Source organism: Anomaloglossus baeobatrachus, chromosome 5, assembly GCF_048569485.1.
Source record: "Anomaloglossus baeobatrachus isolate aAnoBae1 chromosome 5, aAnoBae1.hap1, whole genome shotgun sequence".
In the NCBI taxonomy this organism is placed as follows: Eukaryota; Metazoa; Chordata; class Amphibia; order Anura; family Aromobatidae; genus Anomaloglossus; species Anomaloglossus baeobatrachus.
In genome coordinates this window covers 585,597,373-585,621,985 of record NC_134357.1, presented here as the reverse complement: position 1 = coordinate 585,621,985, position 24,613 = coordinate 585,597,373, and the positions used below count along the sequence as shown (strand labels likewise).

The following is a 24,613-nucleotide window of genomic DNA, read 5'->3' as shown; positions in this document are numbered from 1 at the left end:
GACAACTGGGAAGTCACTTCCTGCCAATACGTGTATATGATCGGGCAATTCCACACCATATGCAGAAAGTTTGCGTCTGGTCCATGGCATCGTGGGCATTCCGACGATCGGCGCTGGCCCATAGTAAATAAGCGAGTGGGAGTTAAGTATTCCTGATGTGTAAACTAACATTGTATCAATCTATTGTTGATGGACGGAGATACCATAGTTGGAGACTCCAGTACCTCATCCCACTCCTCTCCCTGTAGAGAGGGAATTAGGAGCCTCCATTTTATCCTGTACCGGCAACGGCACCGATTCCACTCCAACCGATAACAAGTGTGTATAGATAGCTGAAATCATACCCCGGGGCCCCTGTGACTTCAGTATGCCTATCATTGGGAACGACGATATCAATGGCCCTGACCCTGTCCTCCGCAGGTGAGATTGAATCGCTGTACGGAGCTGCAGATACCTAAAGAATTGTGAGCGTGGAACGTTATAATCAGTTTGTATCTGCCCAAAAGATTTAAAGACAGCAGTTCCTGACACATAAAGATTTCCCAACTTGAGGACTGTATGAGCTATCCAAAACTGTGCTGACGGGTGGTCCTTTAGGGTGGGAAAGTAACCTTGAGAGCCCTATTCAACTATGATTTAGCAGGGCATAGTTTGGTCAGGAGGTTTTTAAAGTCTTGTCAGAGAGCAGTCCTGCACCCTTCCCTAAATATTAATCGGACTCCGCTACTAACGCTGAGGGTAGCGGGCTGAGCGGGGTGGCAGGGGCAGCCGACACGGGCGATGGGAGAGGCCATTGAGGGGCCGGGGGTAGACCGAGTCCTTCAGCCGCAGCGGCCGGTCAATCGGGGACATAGAGGCGTAGGTCACCTACCAGTTCCTTTAAAATGATCTCCACTCCATGCGCCCGCGGCTAGCTCCTCCACTTCAGCGGTCCATTGGTCTAGCAGGAGTCGCACTTGGGCCCGGTTGCGGCTGCACAGTAGCATCATCTGGGTCTTCAACCACGCCTCTGTTCCAGGCTCGGGACTTTCAGGCGGGGCGGACATGTTGGAGCGTGCTTATCCAGGAACCAGATGAATGGCAGAGTCCTGGCGTCCCTGCCCTTTTTCCCCTCGGTTACATCAGGCACCCCTTCACCCGCCCCCCCCTTGGTTCTTTCCAGCACCTCCTTTCTCTGGGGGCAGGGCTTCACTTTCGCGCCTTCCCTGCTCGGGGAAGACGAATCGAGCGCGAACTTTCGCGCCCAAGATGGCGGACTTTCAAATTTTTCGTCCGGACACCGCCGGCAGGGCGCACTTTCTACTGGTAAGTAGACTGGTAGGATCCTGTTCGTGACGCCAACTTGTCGCGGGCGGAGGGGTGGGAAGGCCGCTCGTTCGGTGGTCACTGGCGCTTGGGTCCGGTGCTTCAGCTCCTCGGTGGCTCGAGCACGGGGCCAGACCCAGGGTTCGAACTGTGCTCCTCGCCCACGAGTGAAAAGGGGGAGGTTTTTGGTGGGTATTTGGGGAATGTCGGTCGTGACGCCGCCCACGGGTCGTGGTGATGGTAGGCACCACCGCTGCTGGTGATGGGGGATCCCAGGAGCGATGGCGGAGAGCAGCTGAGGTGTTGACCCCTTCGTGGGTAGGGGCTGTTGGTCCCGGGGCCCGGTAGGGAGTTGAGGAGGGGAGGTATGGGTGCAGGTGCAGGTGCCGAGGCGGGGAGGCAGCGTGGGAGCTGGTGACACGTTGCGGTGCGGTGCCGGATGGCACTGTGGTACTCACTCAGATACAGAAGGACAGAGTCTCTGGTAAACCAAACGGCTGCGGTGTTCTCACTCTCCCCGGCCAGGTTGATGGTGGCTGTCTTTCCCTGCACCTGTGTGAATGTATGTGACTCCTATGGCTTCCCACGGGTAGTCCGCTCCCCGGCGTGTACGTGTCGGGAGAGCCCGGTTGCCCACAGGCGCTGGCCCTTGGATCTCTGGCCCTTGGCGGTGGCGCTTAGCCTAGTCGGGGTCTGAGTACCCTGCCTTGGTGCTTGGCTTCAATCTGCTCCCCGGTTCGGTACCGGCGGGCCACCGCCTGACCCCGGTCCTACGGTTCTGCTGACCTACGCCAACTCCTGCAGACGGCCACCACCGTCTGCCGACCTTGCTGAACGTGCCTGGGCTCCGACCCAGACACTCACAGTTTTTTCCTCCTCTCCTTTCACGGACTACTCCACTCCACTCCTCCACTCTACTCTCCTTCCAAACTCAACTCAACTTTTTCCCGCCTCCAGACCTGTGAACTCCTCGGTGGGCAGGGTCAACCGCCTGGCTCCTCCCCACCTGGTGTGGACATCAAGCCTGGAGGGTGGCAACAAGGATTTAATTGACTGCTGTCACCTACCCAGGGGAGGGTGATGTGTATGTGATGTTACTATACTGTGACCCCCTGGGGGTCCAGGGCGTCACACTAGCGATATCGGTACCGATATCGCTAGCGTGTAATGCCCCCTTTAGAGACTACTAAAGGGTGGAGGAGAAGTCGAGCATTGTTTGTTTTTAGAGGGCTAGGAAAGGCCTGGCCGCCTCTAAAGGTACTTTAGCAAGATGGGTCAAGAAAGTAATTAGTGTAGCCCAGAACATTCCGGTTCCAAAGGCATGACCGCTCACACCACCAGAGCGGTGTTGACTTCTTGGGCCGAAAAGACGGAGGTACCTATTGACCAATTTTGTAAGGCTGCAACTTGGTCTTCCCCTTGCATCTTTTTTAATCACTATAGATTGGATTTTTATTCCATGGTGGATTTAATGTTTGGTAGAAAGGTTATACAAGTGGTGATTCCCTCTGTAAGGTGCTTGAATCTATCAAAATCTCTCTAGTGGTGCTGTCATGGTGGAAGAGAAAAATGAAAATTACTTACCGGTAATGTTTTGTTTCCAGCGCCCATGACAGCACCATTGCTTCACCCTCTGCTTAGTTTTGGTTGTGTAGGGTCGAGGTGCTACATCTTAGTTTGTTATATGTTGGTGGAGGTTTATATTAATATTGTTTCCTAGTATTTATTTCTTGCTCTGTAACCTAACTGCTGCGGTGGAGAGGTAACGCCCTTTTATTTCACTGGGTTTCATGCCTAAGATGGGTGGACCTCTGTCTCTGGTGGTGCTGTCATGGGCTCTGGTAAAAAATATTACCAGTAAGTAATTTTGATTTTCAAGGTATTTTCCACAGTGTGTGTGTGTGTGTGTGTGTGTGTGTGTGTGTGTGTGTGCCTGTGTGTAATATAAATATATATCTATAATATATATATAAATATATATCTATAATATATATATATATATATATATATATATATATATATATATATATAGTGAGGTAGCGCGGTTGGCTGAGCAGCAGAAGACACGGGATCCAGGCATTAAGGTTCACAGCACACGGTTTAATGTCCAAACAAAAGTCCACAACAATATACATGTGCCTCTCCAGCAGAGAACTCAGGGAGTTCTGTTCACTCCCTCACACCCGGCACACCTGCCCTTGTTCCTGTTTCCATTTAACCCTTCCTTCAGCCTGTAGGGAAACAGCATTAACCCTGGAGTGGATTTACTTTCTATCATGGAGTGAGCACAACCGGGGCGAGACATACCGGCCGTCATAGATAACCCCGGTCACAGTCTCACTATATATATATATATATATATATATATATATATATATATATATATATACATACATACATACATACATACATACATACATACACACACACACACACACACACACACACACACACACACACACACACAGTATAACAGTGTGTGTGTGTATATATATATATATATATATATATATATATATATATATATATATATATATATATATATATATATATATATATATATATATATACACTGTTACACTGTGTGTGTGTGTGTATATGTATATATATATATATATCCCATCCAGGGAGAGTTCCAGGTGCTATAATATAATATAATAATTCCGGGTACTATAGCTAGTGAGAAATATAAGTAAATTGCCCCCCTATCCCTTATCTCAATAGCCCCAAAATTATGTTACTTTAGGGTGCCGTCACACTTTAGTGACGCAGCAGCGATCCCACCAGCGATCTGACCTGGTCAGGATCGCTGCTGTGTCGATACATGGTCGCTGGTGAGCTGTCAATCAGGCAGCTCTCACCAGCGACCAGTGACCAGCCCCCAGCCAGCAGCGACGTGGAAGCGATGCTGCGCTTGCAGGCAGCCGGCGTCTGGAAGCTGCGGACACTGGTAACCACGGTAAACATCGGGTAACCAAGCGCTTGTTACCCGATATTTACCTTTGTTACCAGCGCACACCACTTAGCACTGGCTCTTTGCACTCCTAGCCAGAGTACACATCGGGTTAATTACCCGATGTGTACTCCGGCTACATGTTCAGGGAGCCGGTATTGGCAGCGTGAGAGCGGCGGACGCTAGTAACTAAGGTAAAAATCGGGGTAAGCAAGGAAAGGGCTTGGTTACCTTGGTTACAGCTTACCGCAGCTTCCAGACGCCGGCTCCCTGCTCCCTGCACATTCAGATCTTTGCTCTTTCGCTGTCACACACAGCGATGTGTGCCTCACAGCTAAAGAGCAAAGACCAAAAAATGAACCAGCACTGTGTGTAACGAGCAGCGATCTCACTGCAGGGGCCAGATCACTGCTCAGTGTCACACACAGCGAGATCGCTAATGAGGTCACTGCTGTGTCACAAAAACAGTGACTCAGCAGCGATCTCGCTGGCGATCTCGCTATGTGAGAAGTACCCCTTAGTCTCATGACAGAAGCTCATCACACATAGGAATCCTCTCTGTGACCTCCTAGATGTGTGAAGTGCTCGCATTATTGCTTCATACCGATATCACAACTGTAGTAATTGTATTTTATATGTGCTTACACCGGCTTATCTTCTCATTCAGAGCCATACAATATCGGATCCTCTCAGTGGAGATCTTCTATATAATTGTTCTGATTGACCCATCAAGGATGGACACAGACAGCGAGAAGATGGCGGAGAGGATATTACACCTCACCCTAGAGATCCTCTTCCGGCTTACTGGAGAGGTGAGAGATTCTGATGACGTCACATTACATCATTCTTATCTATGGGAATAACAGATGGACAGAACTGGAGAGGTGAGGACTCTGGAAATGTCTGGAGTGAGATTTATTACTGTGTCTCTCCATAACCAGGATTACACAGTAGTGAAGAAGACCTCTAGTGAGCGCTGTCATGCCCCTGTGTCTGAGGGATGGGGAAGACCCCTGAGCCCAATCATGGGGCCTCCACCTCACCCCCCGATACATGAGGACATCAAGGACCAGAAGATCCTAGAACTCACCTACAAGATGATTGAGCTGCTGACTGGAGAGGTGACACTGCTGGGAATGCTGGGACATTATACAGTAACGCTATGAAGGGATCGGGGGTGACGGTATCATTGTATGTGTCAGGTTCCTATAAGGTGTCAGGACGTCACCGTCTATTTCTCCATGGAGGAGTGGGAGTATTTAGAAGGACACAAAGATCTGTACAAGGACGTCATGATGGAGGATCCCCAGCCCCTCACATCACCAGGTAATAGACAGGACTAAATACACACGGCCTATAATTATCTGTATGTAAGGAATGAATTCAGTCCCTGTATGTGTCTCCTCCAGGTCTATCCAGTAAGAGGACAACACCAGAGAGATGTCCCCGTCCTCTTCTCCCACAGGACTGTAAACAAGAAGACCCCGATGTTCCTCAGGATGTGTTTCTTCCAGTTCTATCCAGTAAGAGATATCTATTCATGTACTTTCTGCACTAATTTTGTGTTTACATTTTTAGACTTTCTGCTCTGTTTTTTTTATCTGTATTTTCTTTCCTTCTGCTTCTTCTGCTGTTTGTTTCTAGTGCCTTCTCTATGTTATTATGAAGGCAACTCAAAGACCTGCAGAGGGTTCATGAATACCCTGTTTACTCGAAAAGACGACCTACACCGAAAATAAGACCTAGCATAATTTTATCGGATTGTTGGAGAAGGCTTGAAGTATAAGCCCTCCTCCAAAAATAAGCCCTAGTTACAGTCAGGGCCAGCGTTGGGAAGAGTCAAACTGTGTAATTTCTCAGGAACCCCACTCTCCTAGGGACCCCATCAGTTGTATCCTAAGGTCGATTGTTTAAGGACCTTTGATGACTGCAAAGACATGTGACATGATGTAACCAAAGGTCTATTAATTACAGTAGTCTAAATGAACTGACCAGAAGACAGGCGGGCATGCAGGACTGGCATTAGGGGCAAGAAAGTGCAAACTGAGCAATTTCACAGGGCCTCCATTCTCCTAGCGGCCCCAGTGTTTATATGCCTATTATCGGACTGATTAACCCCTTCAGCCCCCGGGCACTTTCCGTTTTTGCGTTTTTGTTTTTTGCTCCCCTTCTTCCGAGAGGCGTAACTTTTTTATTTTTCCAACAATCTTGCCATATGAGATCTTGTCTTTTGCGGGACGAGTTGTACTTTTAAATGAAACCATAAGTTTTACCATATAGTGTACTGGAAAATGGCAAAAAAATTCCAAGTGCGGAAAAATTGCAAAAAAAAGTGTGATCGTACAATAGTTTTTGGGATATTTTATTCACTGTGTTCACTATATGGTAAAACTGAGTTATCTATGTGATGCCTCAGGTCAGTGCGAGTTTGTAGACACCAAACATGTATAGGTTTACTTGTATCTAAGGGGTTAAAATTCACAAGCTTGTCCAAAAAACGTGGCGCACGTTTTGCGCCATTTTCCAAAACCCGTAGCGTTCTCATTTTTCAGGATCTGAGGCTCAGTGATGGCTTATTTTTTGCGTCTCGACCTGACGTTTTTAACGGTACCATTTTTGCGCAGATGCTACGTTTTGATCGCCTGTTATTGCATTTTGCGCAAAATTTGCGGCGACCAAAAAACGTAATTTTGGCGTTTGGAATTTTTTTGCCACTACGCCGTTTACTGATCAGATTCAATGATTTTATATTTTGATAGATCGGGCATTTCTGAACGTGGCGATACCAAATATGTGTGTATTTTGTATTTTTTTAACCCTTTAATTTTCAATGGGGTGAAAGGGGGGTGATTTGAACTTTTATTTTTTTTTTACTTTTTTTTTTACTAGGCCCCCTAGGGGGCTATAGCGATCAGCAATCCGATCGCTCTGCCCTATGTGCAGATCTCAGCTACAGAGCTGAGAACTGCAGATTTGCTGCTTTACTTTCAATGCCGGCTGTTTTCCGGCATTGAGAGGAAGTGAGTCATGTTAGCGACATGCGTCATCACATGACCCTGTGCTACCATGGCAACCACCGAAAGTCACGTGATCATGTCACGTGACTTCCGGCAGGGGCGGGGTAAGTGACTGTCATGGCGGCGCCCATATACATATCGCTGCCAGATTTTGGCAGTGAAATGTAAGGGGTTAATGGCCGCGGGTGGAAGCGATTCCACCCGCGGCTAGCAGGCACACATGTCAGCTGTTGATAACAGCTGATATGTGCGCGGATCGCGGCCGCCTGCCGGCGGCAGGGGGCGGGGCTTACCAGCACACGATCCATGACGTACCCAGTACGTCATGGGTCGTTAAGGGGTTAAGGACCTTTTTGACAATGTCTTTGATCAAATGCTGTAGAGGAGAAAGTATAATTCGCTCCCCTTCTGTATATGCTGGCTGGACTATTTCATTAATGCCTGCTATAGTTTACCTATACTAGTCTGGTGAGGTGTTGTGATCCAGACTTTCAGGTGGTTGTTGTGCATTACTGCTGTGAGCTGTTGTGATGTTAACCCTTGTTGTATTTTTGTTCCTGCTCTTAATTTTTTCCTTAGTCTCACACTGTTTATTTCTGTGAGTTTTCAATGGTTCCCGTCTGTCTTAATCTGTGTTTTCCGCCTGTCTTAATCTGTGTTTTCATTATATTCCTGTCCCTTCCCCGGGTGAATAACAGATTAGATCTGGTCAGGAGAATAGTAAGGCAAATGACTCTGGCATCTCCATCTTCAGGGGTAATCCAGAGGTTAGAAATAGCTTAGGGTCCCCTAGCGTGAGGAACAGTATAGTAGCCCCCTATCCCTCATTATCCTGCAGTCACATTGTGAAAATCAATCAGATTATTTACTGTAGCACATTCCAGAGAACTGGTGCTAGGAATGGGAGATCCAAACTAACGAAGATGTAAAGGGTACTTTACACACAACGATATCGCTAACGATATATCGTCGGTGTCAGTGTTCGTGACGCACATCCGTTGCCGTTAGCGATATCGTTGTGTGTAAATAAAAGGAGCGATGATCAACGATCGCAAAAACTTCAGAAATCGTTGACCATTGGCTGGTTGCTCCTTTTCATAAAATTGTTGGTGGTGCATGCCGCTGGTTGTTCGTCGTTCCTGCGGCATCATACATCGCTATGTGTGACACCGCAGGAACGACGAACATCTCCTTACCTGCGTCCACCGGCAATGAGGAAGGAAGGAAGTGGGCGGCATATTCCGGCCGCTCATCTCCGCCCCTCCTCTGCTATTGGGCGGCCGTTTAGTGATGCCGCTGTGACGCCGAACTCACCGCCCCCTTAAAGGAGAGATTGTTTGGTGTCTCCAGCGACGTCGCTAAGCAGGTATGTGCATGTGACGCTGCCGTAGCGATATTGTTCGCTACGGCAGCGATCACCCCCATGACGAAACAGCGACGTGGGTGGGTGCTATCGCGCGCGACATTGCTAGCTATCGCTAGCGATGTCGCAGCGTGTAAAGCACCCTTTACTCTTAGATGTCAAAATTAGACAAACAATTCAGAATACATTTTTTCTTAATTTAATTGCTGATGTTATCATTTAAAAAAAATAAATGTACATTCAAGATAATATCGTTATAAAATAATAACATTGTATTTACTTTTAGCAGATGACTGTATTGGGAGTTCAGATGGACCTCTAATATCTTCAGAATTTGTAAAAGATGATACATATGAAGAGCATGCTTTTGTCCCAGATATACCTCCAGTCCTTCCTCAGAAAGCTCTATCATCTGATCTTTTCAAGCAAGTCCAAAATTCCGATTTATCACAGAATTGTAAGCAAAATAAAACTTACAGAAGGGATGTTGAACATGAAACGGCTCCTACAAAGGAGAAGCCATTTTCATGCCCAGAATGTGGAAAATGTTTTACTCGGAAAATAACCCTTGCTAACCATCAAAAAAATCACTCTGGGGAGAATTCATTTTCATGTTCAGAGTGTGAGAAATGTTTTATTCGGAAATCAGATCTTGTTTGGCATCAAAGATCTCACACAGGTGAGAAGCCATTTTCATGTTCAGTATGTGGGAAATGTTTTATTCAGAAATCAAAATTTGTTGTGCATCAAAGAATTCACACAGGGGAGAAGCCATTTTCATGTTCAGAGTGTGGGAAATGTTTTATTCAGAAATCAAACTTTGTTGTGCATCAAAGAACTCACACAGGGGAAAAGCCATTTTCATGTCCAGAATGTGAGAAATGTTTTATTCAGAAATCACATCTTGTTGAGCATCAGAAAAAACACACAGGGGAGAAGCCATTTTCATGTTCAGAGTGTGGGAAATGTTTTATTCAGAAATCACATCTTGTTTCACATCAGAAAAAACACACAGGGGAGAAGCCATTTTCATGTTCAGAGTGTGGAAAATGTTTTATTCATAAATCAGAACTTGTTGTGCATCAAAGATCTCACACAGGGGAGAAACCATATCCGTGTTCAGAATGTGGGAAATGTTTTATTCATAAATCAGCTTTTGTTAAACATCAAAGGTCTCATACAGGGGAGAAGCCATTTTCATGTCCAGAATGTGGGCAATGTTTTATTCAGAAAGCATATCTTGTTAGTCATCAAAGATCTCACACAGGGGAGAAGCCATTTTCATGCCTGGAATGTGGCAAATGTTTTACTAGGAAATCAAGTCTTGTTGGTCATGGAAAAGTTCACACAGGGGATAAACCATTTTTATGTTCTGAATGTGGAAAATGTTATTCTCAGAAATCAGATCTCATTAGACATCTGAAGAAGCCGCACAGGGAAGGAACCTCTTTCATGTTGTGAATATTTGAAATGTTGAACAGGTAAATCAAGTCTTGTCGACCATGAGAAAAAGCACAGAGCGGAGCAGTCATTCTTGCATTCGTAATTTGCCAAATGTTTTTTAATCATTTGTCAGGTCCTGTTGTCAGATGAGTCACAAGGGAGAAACCATCATGATGTACTAGAATTTAAAGTGTTTTATCCAAAAATCAGCTACAATTGCACAAATAAGAATTGGTGAGGGAAAGAACCATTTTCTTTCTTTTTAAACTTATCGTATTTTTCGGACCATATGACACACCTAGGTTTTCAAGGAGGAAAATAGGAAAAAAGATTGAAGCAAAAACATGTAGTCATGAAGCACTGTTATGGAATCTGCTTCTGACACTGTTAAGGGGGTAATATCCCCCAATCTCAAGCACATTGTTTTTGATGTTCCCCTTAAATAGTGCCTATAAAAAATCTGTGACTACCTTTTTTATTACTAAAGCAGTGGAGAGCACAGATTAGTGAATTTATTAAATATAATCCAGTACCAAAACCTTTGGAAGAGTCCCTAAAGGAACTTCCAGGTTGTGTGATCCCACAACCCTCAGAGATCACTCTCACCATGAAAGAGTGAGCACTACGACCCCAGTGCTGCATCATCCTTCTTAAGTAGTTCAGTAAAATCTTATAAAAGTATGTGACCGCGCTGGATTAGTTGAGAGAGCAGTGTCTCGTGCTTAGAGCAGCTGCCGAGATTTTTGGGATCCCGCTCTGCATACTGAGATCCCACAAAATGGAAATTCGGGCTCTATTTTGCTGGTAAGTTGGGTATTTCGAGAGCCTTTAGGAACATTTGTGAAAGGTTTGCTTTATTTACTAAAAAGAGCATCCCCAGATTGGAGATTGGAACATGGTATATAGTTGCATTTCAAAACGTGTTGATTTGTTAATAAATGCTTGTAAAATATATATTCTTAATGCCTATCTTTCTCTATTGTGTAGATGTGATGATTTTGCTCAGAACCTCTGAAGCTGAGGCAAAGCTGTAGACATTTCGCACAAAAATAGTGAGGGGATGTCACAGAGCTGTAACGGCCGGTGGACAATCAAGTGGCAGCGAGTGTTAGAAAATACCAGAGATTGTGTTATCTGACAGTTCTTTGATTCTGCAGCAGCGATCTCTATGACCCTGGGAAACTGTCAGTTTTTCCTCTCAGTTGTCAGCCTCTGACTTCCTTTATAAACCTCACCCTGGGGTGCTTTGGGTGCAGTTTATAATTGTTCCCCGCTGTGGTCTGCAGCAGTCATCTCTTCCTGTTGTTCCAGAGACGTCTGTGGTAGCTGCTCCTAAGATAAGTGTTTGATTTTTGCTATGTACTTGGGCTCAGCTGGTAGCATTTGTGTTTCCCCTGTATTGTTTCCTTTTGTCACCCTTAGCATTAGGGGTGTTGACAAAGAGCTCATACCCTCCATCCTTACTTAGGGCCTATTTCAGGGTTTGCAAGGGGTGAGGTATTCCTGCTTGGCGAAAGGTTCAGAACCTGTATAGGGTTGGTGAGGGCAGGGAGGGTGAGCTGCAACTTATTGTCAGGGTCACCACTTCACCCTTTCCCTGGTGCATTCTTTTTCCCTTCCCTTTGTATTGTATTATATGGCTGGTATAGCTTCTATCCCCAGCCGTGATGGGAGAATTGAATCGCACTATGCATCCTAGATATGTGGAAGTTGTTAAGACACTCTGGTCCCAATTTATCAGATCTTTAAAGCCAAAAAAGTGGCACAAAATCTTTGAAAAGTCACAAAAATTTGGATAAATTTATAGTTGTGCTAAATTTTGGCGGCTTTTGGCATTTTCACTCCAAAATTGGCAGAGCTTGGGTGGGACAGGGGTGGGACAGCACAGCTGCTTAAATTCATGATAAGCTGTGGTGTTCCCTATGCCAGAGATCTCACTCCAGTCCCTGAAGGGAGTAATATTTCTAGCATGGCACAAGGAGGCACATACCATCTTCAAACGCTCCAGATTCATGAAAAGGCATGCACCACTTCATGATTCAGGAGTGGTCCCTCATAAATTGAGCCCATTATTATAAAAATTATCCCTTTACAAAGGATAATTGTTGTAATAAAAAAACTAAAGGATTTTATATGTCTCATATCCTAGTGGTTATTTTCTCTAGTCACCCTCCACGGCAGCACACAGGAGGTTAACTCTGCGTCCTAAAAGGGACAGGAAACACAAAGAGGTTAAATAACCCCTCCCCTCCTCCCATCTCCAGTGTTGTTCCCGGGCCCTATGGGGGCACGAAGAGATTACCTGCGGTTCTTTCGTGGCTGGTGATGAGAGCGTCACATCAGTATTTCTTACCAACCGAGCAGCTGAGGGCGAAGCTAGCCCGCTTCCTCCTCCATCGCTGCTCCCGTCTCCTCTGGATTTGGGATCTGCCTGCCCCTCCTGCGCCTCTTGTTGGTAAAGCGGTGAAAGCTGACTCTCCGGGTACCTGCCGTAGCTCCCAGCACCTCCTCTTCTCACACACGCGGCAGCTGTGGGCACGCGGAAGTGACGTCATCGGACGCCCTTTGTCAACGTCGCTTCCGGGTTCGTGCGTTCCAAAGTGGCGCTGCACGGCCCTGTGGTGTTGTCTGCACTCACTCCGTTGGAAGCCTGCGCCGCACCGACGGAGGAGGTGGAGTCATCCACTTTGTGGACAACTGGATACATCCAGACCTCGTTAAAGGGACCACGGTGAGAGCGCTCTACAGGACGGAGGATGACCACGCAACAACTCTGCAGGATATTTAGCCTGCAGCTCCTCTATTGAGTACATGCGATCTTCCTCTAGATCAGGGGTCTCAAACTCGGCTGGGTGTATGGGCCGCACAGAGGAAAAAAATAATTTGGGGGGCCGCATTCTTTGCAGGACAAAGTGACATTTTTATTGGTACCATATATATTTTTTTACACACTTTTGGATCACTGATTTTGAACATTTTTCACTTGTTTATTATAATAAATGTGCACGCTCTTTGTTTAAATAAATAAAAAAAAAAATATATATATATATAAAAAAAAATGATGGTAAAAAAAATGTCATGCCTTTTTTTTTTTTTTTTTACATTTTATCCCTTTCTTGTAACTATTAGTGTTACAATTAGCACTATATAGAAATTTTGGCCAGCATCTTTTAGTAATGTTCCCCATCTTGTAATGTGCCCATGCTTGCCCCCTTGTAGTGTTGTGCCCCATCCTAGTCCCCATCCTACAGCAATGTGCTCATCCTTGTCCCCATCCTATAGTAATGTCCCCAGCCTTGTCCCCATCCTATAGTCATGTCCCCAGCCTTGTCCCCATCCTATAGTAATGTCCCCAGCCTTGTCCCCTTGTAGCAATCTCCCTATCCTGTAGTACTGTGCCCATCATATAGTTGTCCCATTCTATAGTAATGTGCCCTTCCTACAGTAATGTCCCTATCCTATAGTAATGTGCCAACCTTGTCCCCAGCCTTATCCCTATCCTATAGTAATGTTTCCCATCCTTGTTCCCTTGTAGTAATGTCCCTATCCTATAGTAATGTCCCCATCCAATAGTATTATGCCCATCCTTGTAATGTCCCCATCCTTTAGTAATGTGCCCACCTTGTCCCTATTTTATAGACATGTGCCCACCTTGTCCCCATCCTATAGTCATGTCCCCATCCTGTAGTAATGGATGGGGGGGGCAGTGGTGGTAGCGGCGGTGGCTGAAAGGGGGCAAGGGCGCTATAACTTACCGATCACTCTCAGCTTCCACAGACGCCGGAGTGAAGCTGAGGGGGGCGGTCTCCGGCCCCAGATCCACAGTGATTGGAGAGATCGGTAACAAGGCCGGTCTCTCCAATCAGAGCTGGGGGCGGGTGAAACTGAGGTCACCCGGCTCCAGACAATGATCGGTGCTACAGCTACACTGATCAGGGCTGGATTTCACTATTTCAGCCGTTTTCAATGGCTGAAACATTAGTGGCTGTGATTGGCTGACGAACGCCGCTCAGCCAATCACAGCCTCCGTAGGTCCGGGGAGGACACACCACCCCTCCTGAGGTCCCCTCCTCCCCGAATCTAAGATATTTGCATTGCAAAGCTATCGCAGCCACCGGGGCAGCGATCTCGCCATGACGTACTGGGTACGTGATGGGTCCTTAAGTACCAGGGAGCCATGAAATACCCAGTACGTCATAGATCGCTAAGGGGTTAATGTGCCGTCATTCACACGCACATACCATTCTTCCCACCTGTCCCGCGCTCCCTCGGCTGCCTCATCTCTGCTTAGTGCGGCCCCCAGGCCCGTGCCCCTGTTAAATATCGCGGCCGGTGCAGGCGCCGCAGCCACTGTCAGTGATTTCTGTCAGATGATTGTTTTGCCAGCGCAAGAGCGCAGAGCCCTTGACTCAGAGATCAGCGCAGGCAAAACATTAATCTAACAAAGTGCAGACAGTGGCTGCGGCCCCTGCACCGGCCGTGATAGTAATAGGGGCCCGAGCCTGGGGGCCGCACGAAGCAGCCTGAGGGGCCACGTGTTTGAGACCCCTGCTCTAGATGGATCTCCTCAGGGTCAGACAGCGAGTCATACACCCCTCGCTCATCCAATTTTTTAGATCAACGACAAGCACCAAGAGGGCGACCCGGCGGGGCCAAAGGAAGGTGGCTTCCTCCACAACGGATGAACACTCGCTCACAGGTACCACTAATTTAGTGTATAATATTTCTTCCTATAATTTGTCGTTTAGTGAGACACAGGTACTTCAAAAAGGCCTATCCTTCTGCCCCACTCCCACATTCAACACCTTTCTCCTTGACCAGGAGATGAGGCGCTTTTATAGGATACTCAGATTGAAGGCACACTTCTCACAACAAGATTCCCGCCTAGGATCTCAACAGGAGACCCCAGATAGCGGGACACTCTCCCTAGATAAATTAAATAACAGAGAGTTTGATAGAAGAGGGTTTCTATACCGCGCCAAGGATCACAAGTCTGGATGTCAGATCAATGAGGCTTTATTATATCATAGGTCTACGCGTTTCAGGAGCACTGCCCCCTTCCTCAGGACCATAAAATAGACCACATCAAATCTACCGCAGTAGAAGCATGTATACATTATATAGACCAAATGACGTCATAAACCCGCCCAGTCTAGAAAAAACGGGCGGGAAAAAATCGTGATCAATACATGACGCAATACAAAAGACATGCATTGAAACAGAAAAAACATAAACATATGTTCAGTATTGATATCCCAGTAATTGCTTAAACGTGATAAAAACAACCAATCTTTGATATTCCCAGTAATAGTCAGTTAACCATCAAAAAATTGAAAAAAATATATATATAATAAAAGTGCACAAGTGTATGTATTAAACATCCTTTGTCCAGGATTATCCTAGACATATTTTACCAAATCCCTATGATACGATACCCTCAAAGTATGTCTAGAACTTATGCCGACCGTATAACCGTGAGTGAGTGAGATTTAAGGAATTGGGAAAGCAAGCCCGCTAGACTACAGAGGATGTGACAATCAGAGATGTGCGATGTAATCTACTGGACAAACACCACTGACAACTACAAATGTATCATTCACGTATCATGCAGACTACGTGGTATCAGTTCAAACAAAGATCCAGAAACCCGGTTTTATAGAATATAGAAACACATCTGTCTATAAAGGTACACTAAAACAGAACGTGAGGGTCCAGAGAGACACTGTGAAAAACATTGTGTATATATACTTTGAAAAGAACCATTAATACTTAGAGACCAGCTCAGCCCCGTATAAGTATGATACTGATATCGTAACCGCTCCTGACCCCCATCAAAGTGAGAGTTCAAGAGAGTTCAATACCGTGGGAAAGAGCAATCAGCGGCTGCGCAAGCAGCTAGTGTAAGAAGAGGGTGAATGAAGTTCATACCCGTGGGAAAGAGGATATGTGTGCATGCATCACCAGCCTGTGCTGTGATATACGGGTGCAAAAAGTCAAAGGGAAATATGTTAAAGACAAAAGCCTATTTAGACCAATTCTTCTAGACAAGAGTACTACATAGCATACAAAGGGTCAATGAACAAAAGCGCCATTTAGAGCATCCACAAATACATAACTGAAGAAAAATTAAGCAAATGTGACAATAGTATGCCCTATAAGGACAAACCAATATGGACTAACAAGGATGAGAAGAAACCTAAAGCTGGTGTCACACATAACGACGACGACAACGACGTCGCTGCTACGTCACCATTTTCTGTGACGTTGCAGCGACGTCCCGTCGCTGTCGCTGTGTGTGACATCCAGCAACGACCTGGCCCCTGCTGTGAGGTCGCCGGTCGTTGCTGAATGTCCAGCTTCATTTTTTGGTCGTCACTCTCCCGCTGTGACACACACATCGCTGTGTGTGACAGCGAGAGAGCGACGAAATGAAGCGATCAGGAGCCGGCACTGGCAGCTGCGGTAAGCTGTAACCAGCGTAAACATCGGGTAACCAAGGGAAGACCTTTCCCTAGTTACCCGATGTTTACGCTGGTTACCGGCCTCCGCTCTTGCTGCCAGTGCCGGCTCCTGCACTGTGACATGTGGCTGCAGTACGCATCGGGTAATTAACCCAATGTGTGCTGCAGGAGAGCAAGGAGCCAGCGCTAAGCGCGGCTCCCTGCTCTCTGAACTGTGACATGTAGCTGCAGCACACATCGGGTTAATTAACCCGATGTGTGCTGCTGGAGAGCAAGGAGCCAGCGCTAAGCGCGGCTCCCTGCTCTCTGAACTGTGACATGTAGCTGCAGCACACATCGGGTTAATTAACCCGATGTGTGCTGCAGGAGAGCAAGGAGCCAGCGCTAAGCGCGGCTCCCTGCTCTCTGCACATGTAGCACAGCGACGTTATGATCGCTGCTTCTGCTGTGTTTGACAGCTAAGCAGCGATCATAACAGCGACTTACAAGGTCGCTGTTACGTCACCGAAAATGGTGACGTAACAGCGACGTCGTTGTCGCTGTCGTTTAGTGTGACACCAGCTTAAGGAAGGAACACATATTAGCATTAAGTCGCAAAAAACATTTAGACAAATCGAAAAACAGACAAGCAGGGAAAAAGAGATACAGAATTTTAACCTCTTCCCTTTTCAACCTGCACAGATTAAAAGAACATAAATATGCTGATCACATCATATACAACAAATATATGTATTTCACGTCTTTCAAAGGCTGGCAGTGGTCAAGCCACACCCTACTGACAGTAGGTTTCACAAAAAAAACCCATATAACGATCATATATACATATATGTACACATGTAAAAATAGAAAATTATTAAAGGAATCCTTCTAATTAATTAAATTGTATAAAAAATATATATAAAAAATATATGTATATAAATAAAAACGCACATATTTAGAGGTAAAACCATAGGCAGACAACATTGAATCCATACCTATATATCAATCAATTTTACATGTTTAATAATTTAAAAATTAATTAGAAAAATATTGAAAAAAATATATATATATTAAAAATGATCATTAAAAACAAAACTATATTAAATATAAATAGATAATATATTATATACATATATATATATATATGCATCCATATGTACATATGTATTAGAATAACCCAACGGAGGGAAAAAAACACGCTGTATGTATTTTAATGTGCACCTTAATGTAGAAAGAGGTCAATAAAGCAATAAATTACTTTACTGAAATAAATCCGTTAATTCATTTAAGCCCTGAGGTTTCAAGGTGTTGAGCTTATATATCCAATACGTCTCCTTTTTGTTCAAGACCTCGACTCTATTCACTACATGTGGGGGTATCTGTTCAATGGGAGTTACCCTCAGTTTGATTTTTTTAGCATGATAAATGGCCACATGTCGGGAAAGCCCATGCATCATGAACCCCACCTTGATGTTATGCCGGTGGGAATTTATCCTGTTATGTAAAGCCTGGGTAGTTCTTCCCACATAACGTTTAGCGCAATCACATTCAATGAGGTAGATTACAAAGTCTGATTGACAATTCAGATGTCCTTTTATCAGAAACTCCATTCCTCCATCAGTAAACCCAAAACCCAACCTTCCATGTTGGATATTCCTACAACACATACAATTTCTGGTATAGCACTTATATGCTCCTGGAGTTTTAATATTGGTGATAGGGCTGTCAAAATTCCTAAGCCTACTGGGGGCTAGCTGATTTTTAAGAGTAGACGCCCTACGATATGTGACCCCAGGGTGATAGGGTAAAACATCTTTCAAAAAGGGATCGTTATGTAGTATGGTCCAATGCTTTTTCAGGATACTTTTGATTAAATTCCCATCACTGCTGTAAGTGGTGAGAAAATTGGAGGAAAAATCTCCACCCGGGGTCGTCTGGGTTTTAATCATACCATTCTCCTTTGTGTTAATCAGATCCACCTGTTTAAGACATCTATTGGTCTGATAAGCCCTTTTTATAGTAGTCAAGTACCCTATGACTACTATAAAAAGGGCTTATCAGACCAATAGATGTCTTAAACAGGTGGATCTGATTAACACAAAGGAGAATGGTATGATTAAAACCTGATAAAAGGACATCTGAATTGTCAATCAGACTTTGTAATCTACCTCATTGAATGTGATTGCGCTAAACGTTATGTGGGAAGAACTACCCAGGCTTTACATAACAGGATAAATTCCCACCGGCATAACATCAAGGTGGGGTTCATGATGCATGGGCTTTCCCAACATGTGGCCATTTATCATGCTAAAAAAATCAAACTGAGGGTAACTCCCATTGAACAGATACCCCCACATGTAGTGAATAGAGTCGAGGTCTTGAACAAAAAGGAGACGTATTGGATATATAAGCTCAACACCTTGAAACCTCAGGGCTTAAATGAATTAACGGATTTATTTCAGTAAAGTAATTTATTGCTTTATTGACCTCTTTCTACATTAAGGTGCACATTAAAATACATACAGCGTGTTTTTTTCCCTCCGTTGGGTTATTCTAATACATATGTACATATGGATGCATATATATATATATATATATATGTATATAATATATTATCTATTTATATTTAATATAGTTTTGTTTTTAATGATCATTTTTAATATATATATTTTTTTCAATATTTTTCTAATTAATTTTTAAATTATTAAACATGTAAAATTGATTGATATATAGGTATGGATTCAATGTTGTCTGCCTATGGTTTTACCTCTAAATAATATGTGCGTTTTTATTTATATACATATATTTTTTATATATATATTTTTTATACAATTTAATTAATTAGAAGGATTCCTTTAATAATTTTCTATTTTTACATGTGTACATATATGTATATATGATCGTTATATGGGGTTTTTTTGTGAAACCTACTGTCAGTAGGGTGTGGCTTGACCACTGCCAGCCTTTGAAAGACGTGAAATACATATATTTGTTGTATATGATGTGATCAGCATATTTATGTTCTTTTAATCTGTGCAGGTTGAAAAGGGAAGAGGTTAAAATTCTGTATCTCTTTTTCCCTGCTTGTCTGTTTTTCGATTTGTCTAAATGTTTTTTGCGACTTTATGCTAATATGTGTTCCTTCCTTAGGTTTCTTCTCATCCTTGTTAGTCCATATTGGTTTGTCCTTATAGGGCATACTATTGTCACATTTGCTTAATTTTTCTTCAGTTATGTATTTGTGGATGCTCTAAATGGCGCTTTTGTTCATTGACCCTTTGTATGCTATGTAGTACTCTTGTCTAGAAGAATTGGTCTAAATAGGCTTTTGTCTTTTCCCTTTGACTTTTTGCACCCGTATATCACAGCACAGGCTGGTGATGCATGCACACATATCCTCTTTCCCACGGGTATGAACTTCATTCACCCTCTTCTTACACTAGCTGCTTGCGCAGCCGCTGATTGCTCTTTCCCACGGTATTGAACTCTCTTGAACTCTCACTTTGATGGGGGTCAGGAGCGGTTACGATATCAGTATCATACTTATACGGGGCTGAGCTGGTCTCTAAGTATTAATGGTTCTTTTCAAAGTATATATACACAATGTTTTTCACAGTGTCTCTCTGGACCCTCACGTTCTGTTTTAGTGTACCTTTATAGACAGATGTGTTTCTATATTCTATAAAACCGGGTTTCTGGATCTTTGTTTGAATTGATACCACGTAGTCTGCATGATACGTGAATGATACATTTGTAGTTGTCAGTGGTGTTTGTCCAGTAGATTACATCGCACATCTCTGAGTGTCACATCCTCTGTAGTCTAGCGGGCTTGCTTTCCCAATTCCTTAAATCTCACTCACTCACGGTTATACGGTCGGCATAAGTTCTAGACATACTTTGAGGGTATCGTATCTATGGATTTGGTAAAATATGTCTAGGATAATCCTGGACAAAGGATGTTTAATACATACACTTGTGCACTTTTATTATATATATATTTTTTTCAATTTTTTGATGGTTAACTGACTATTACTGGGAATATCAAAGATTGGTTGTTTTTATCACGTTTAAGCAATTACTGGGATATCAATACTGAACATATGTTTATGTTTTTTCTGTTTCAATGCATGTCTTTTGTATTGCGTCATGTATTGATCATGATTTTTTCCCGCCCGTTTTTTCTAGACTGGGCGGGTTTATGACGTCATTTGGTCTATATAATGTATACATGCTTCTACTGCGGTAGATTTGATGTGGTCTATTTTATGGTCCTGAGGAAGGGGGCAGTGCTCCTGAAACGCGTAGACCTATGATATAATAAAGCCTCATTGATCTGACATCCAGACTTGTGATCCTTGGCGCGGTAAAGAAACCCTCTTCTATCAAACTCTCTGTTATCAGCCACTGGGTTGCTGCTGCCGGGATCTTATCTCTACATGCGATTACAGTAGTTGTGACTGTCACAACTACAGTTGGTGAGTATATTTGCTCCCCCCTCCTTTGCCCTGTGCCTATAAGGGTAAGACCCTATTGCGCTATTTGTCCACAGTTTCCTATTTCGTTGTAGATAAATTAAATCTGAGACTCCCAAGTAACTTCAATCCCCCAAAGTGTTATCATCCAGTCGAAACCTATATTTCATTGGTTTCAGACGACATTGCTCGCACACTTACCTCCATAACCAAAGGTGAATATAGAATCAAAAGCAACATCACGGCTGAGGAAAGTAAGGCCATAAAAAGTCTTAAGAACAACACTCACATTATTATCAAACCGGCAGATAAAGGGGGTTCAATAGTGGTACTTGACAAAACATATTATACTGCTGAGATTTATAAGCAACTTGGGGATAAATCCACCTATCTTCCTATCCCATCAGACCCTACCAGTAAAATCAAATCTAAGATAAAAGAAATGATAGATTACCATTTACACCAACAGACCATTGATCACAAACTGGCAGAGTTCCTTATTAAAACAGACCCAGTTACGCCGGTCTTCTATACATTACCGAAGATACATAAGAACTTACGCACACCTCCAGGGCGACCTATTGTCGCCTCTACTGATTCAGTTTTATCTCCCTTGGCCATCACAGTGGACAGAATTCTAACACCCCTCATACCAAGGATACCCTCTTATCTGAGAGACACATCTGATTTTCTGATGCAGTTACAACTGCTATCTTCCATTCCCTCTAACTGTCTTTTAATCACTTTCGATGTGAATAGCTTATATACAAGCATTGATCACTCAGATGGCATACAGGCACTCAATTGGTTCCTTGAATCCCAACATGAGCTTACTACGTCACAACATTCGTTCTGTATGGACTTGGTACATTTGATATTAGATAACAACTTTTTTCTATTCGAAGACCAGTTCTATTTACAGCGGAAAGGTACCGCTATGGGGTCTAACATGGCGCCCCCCTATGCGAATATATACATGGCGCACTTTGAAGCGATCCACATTTACCCCCACCATTTATGGCAACAACATTCAATTTTTTGGAAGAGATACATAGACGACATCTTCGCAATTTGGCATGGGGATGTCCACTCTCTCAATATCTTCCATCAAACACTGAATTCAGTTAGATCTGGTCTTACATTCACGGTACATCATGATCCTCATTCCATCAATTTTTTGGATACCCTCATCACGTTATCACCTACAGGTCATATTATTACTGACTTATATACCAAACCCACGGACAGGAACAGCCTTTTGCACTACTCGAGTTGTCACCCTGCACACACGAAAAAGGCCTTACCTATCTCCCAGCATAAACGCATTGAGAGGATTGTGTCTGATCCTGAATTGCGCCAAATCAGATCGGATCAAATGAGCGCCAAATTTGTATCTAGAGGCTACCCGACGACAATTGCCAATACTCGAAGCTCATCTAGTACCAGATCTCCAATAGTAACACCGCGCATAGCTTGCGTCAATACGTATCACCCATTTTCGCCTCTCATTAAGGGTATAGTCTCCAAACATTGGCCTCTATTACATGTCTCTTATCCATCAGTATCCGAATTCACAGTACCTCCATTATTTTGCCATAAGAGATCGAAGAACCTGAGGGACAATTTAGTTAGGGCAGATATTGGGCCTGCTTCTACTAATCTACGCCAGACTTTCCTTGGCGTCCCCAAGAAGGGCAATTTCCCATGCCTGCACTGTTTCCAGTGCAACAATTTGGTTCGTGGTGACACGTTCACTCACCCACACACGGGCAAAATCTACCGGATACATGATTATCTTACGTGTGAATCATCATTCGTAGTTTATTTGATAAAATGTCCGTGCGGTCTCGGATATGTTGGGGAAACCACCCAGCATGTCCGAGACCGCATAAATAAACACAAGTCCACCATTAGATGTAGGCAGATATTACTTCCTATCCCTCATCATTTTGATACCCATGGACACACAGTAGCTCAATTACGTTATCACATCATCGAACATGTGCCACCACTCAGACGAGGGGGCAATAGAATCAAGAGGCTAAAAGAGAGAGAAGCCTTTTGGATTCATACACTCAAGACATTAGAACCACATGGTCTTAATCGCGAATGCGACATTACCCTATAGACATGTCAGGATTGTTCCTGGTTAATCTGTATGCTATGATTAGATCTACAGTGACTTTATAAAGGTGTTTTTTTTCACCCTTTTTAATCAGTTTTTTTTATATAATTGATCATGCCTTGTTAATGGATGCATTAACTTTTTCTCCTTATATACAATTTTGTCCCTGGCTAATTGTCTTTCTTTATTTCCCATGTAGGCACCACTTGTCACCTGATTCACCTTCAATATCGTTGGACTCACTAGAGCACGTCATCCTGTACCTATCTCTGATTTAGTTCTATACCAGCAACTCACTCCACATCCTCACAGTGCACATGGAGCTTTCTGCCTACTGCGCATGCGCGGGGTTGCTATGCCACTGAGTGGCGTCCACCCGTGTGCGCAGGCGCAGGGCATTTAGCTTTCCATGTACACACACATACACGCTTCTCAATTCCCTGTCACGCGCGCGAGCGGGGCCGTGCCTTCCTCGCGTGCGCGGTGGCGCCTCGCCGCCCAATGGCGGCGACTGGTGCCATCGCGTGCGCTTGTGACGCTCGGCCCTACGCTCGCGCGCCCATGATACTACCACGTTCCTTTCACACGCATGCGCGGGGCGGTCTGCCGTCCACGCTTGCGCGGTGGTGATGGTTCTCCCGTCTGGGGCTCTGTTCCACCGCGCGTGCGCGGAGTGATTCCGCCCTACGTGCATGCGTCGGACACGTCACACGCCAATTAGGCATCTCACTCCCATATATACACGGCCACATGCAGCCTCACATGGCAGGCTCCCCGGCTCCAGGTCACCCATGGCACCACCAATGGTATGTAAAGCTGTCTTCTTGTCCTCTTAGCAGTGAGTCCCATGTTAGCCTCCATGACAGTCTTGTGCACTTTCTTTTTCTTTTCTTCTCAGCGCCTATTACGGCCACTTGTCATTATTTCATAGATCGCCTTGCCTACTTTAATATTAGGAGGTATGTGATCATGCCATATTTGGCAATACACTCTTTTGTTTAATGCATCCACCTCTTATCATTAAAGGAGGAATACTCCAAAAAACCATCACAAAAATATAGGGGTGGATCCAGAATTTTCTGGAATCCAGCCCAAATGGCACAAACTCATAAACTTGTTGAGAAAAGAGAACAAGAGTTTTTATAGTGCAAAAGATAACAACTTTTTATTAAACACAGGTGGGGGAATCCATACAGTCATTAAAAGCATGTAAAAACATATATGGCGGTCATCCCCTACATTGGGGCATAGTACATAAATTAAGCTGTCAATACGAACAGCATATACACAGCACGTGCTTGGTGATGCAGGAAAGACACCTAGGTATAGGTTCAACAGACCACAAAAAAGGGAAAGTAACCATACATTAGCAGGCAGAGTTAGTGGAACATTCCACAGTTGGCGCAGTGCCACAGAGTATATCTATAAAGAGTGTGGCAAATTTATTTATACAAAACCACTAAACGAATTTATCATTGGGAGCGTTCACACATTA

General features: G+C 44.2%; 1 protein-coding gene across 1 annotated transcript in view; it reads left to right on the top strand.

Annotated features, from left to right (window-relative positions):
* Window positions 1-24,613, top strand: part of LOC142313145 (uncharacterized) — a 177,126-nt gene that overhangs the window by 8,307 nt on the left and 144,206 nt on the right. The window contains exons 2-7 of the mRNA XM_075352133.1: window positions 4,926-5,070; window positions 5,200-5,379; window positions 5,461-5,584; window positions 5,668-5,781; window positions 8,925-10,072; window positions 10,215-10,315. Coding sequence (XP_075208248.1) covers window positions 4,993-5,070; window positions 5,200-5,379; window positions 5,461-5,584; window positions 5,668-5,781; window positions 8,925-10,072; window positions 10,215-10,315 — 1,745 coding nt within the window. The 5' untranslated portion in view covers window positions 4,926-4,992. The remainder of the gene's footprint in view (window positions 1-4,925; window positions 5,071-5,199; window positions 5,380-5,460; window positions 5,585-5,667; window positions 5,782-8,924; window positions 10,073-10,214; window positions 10,316-24,613) is intronic.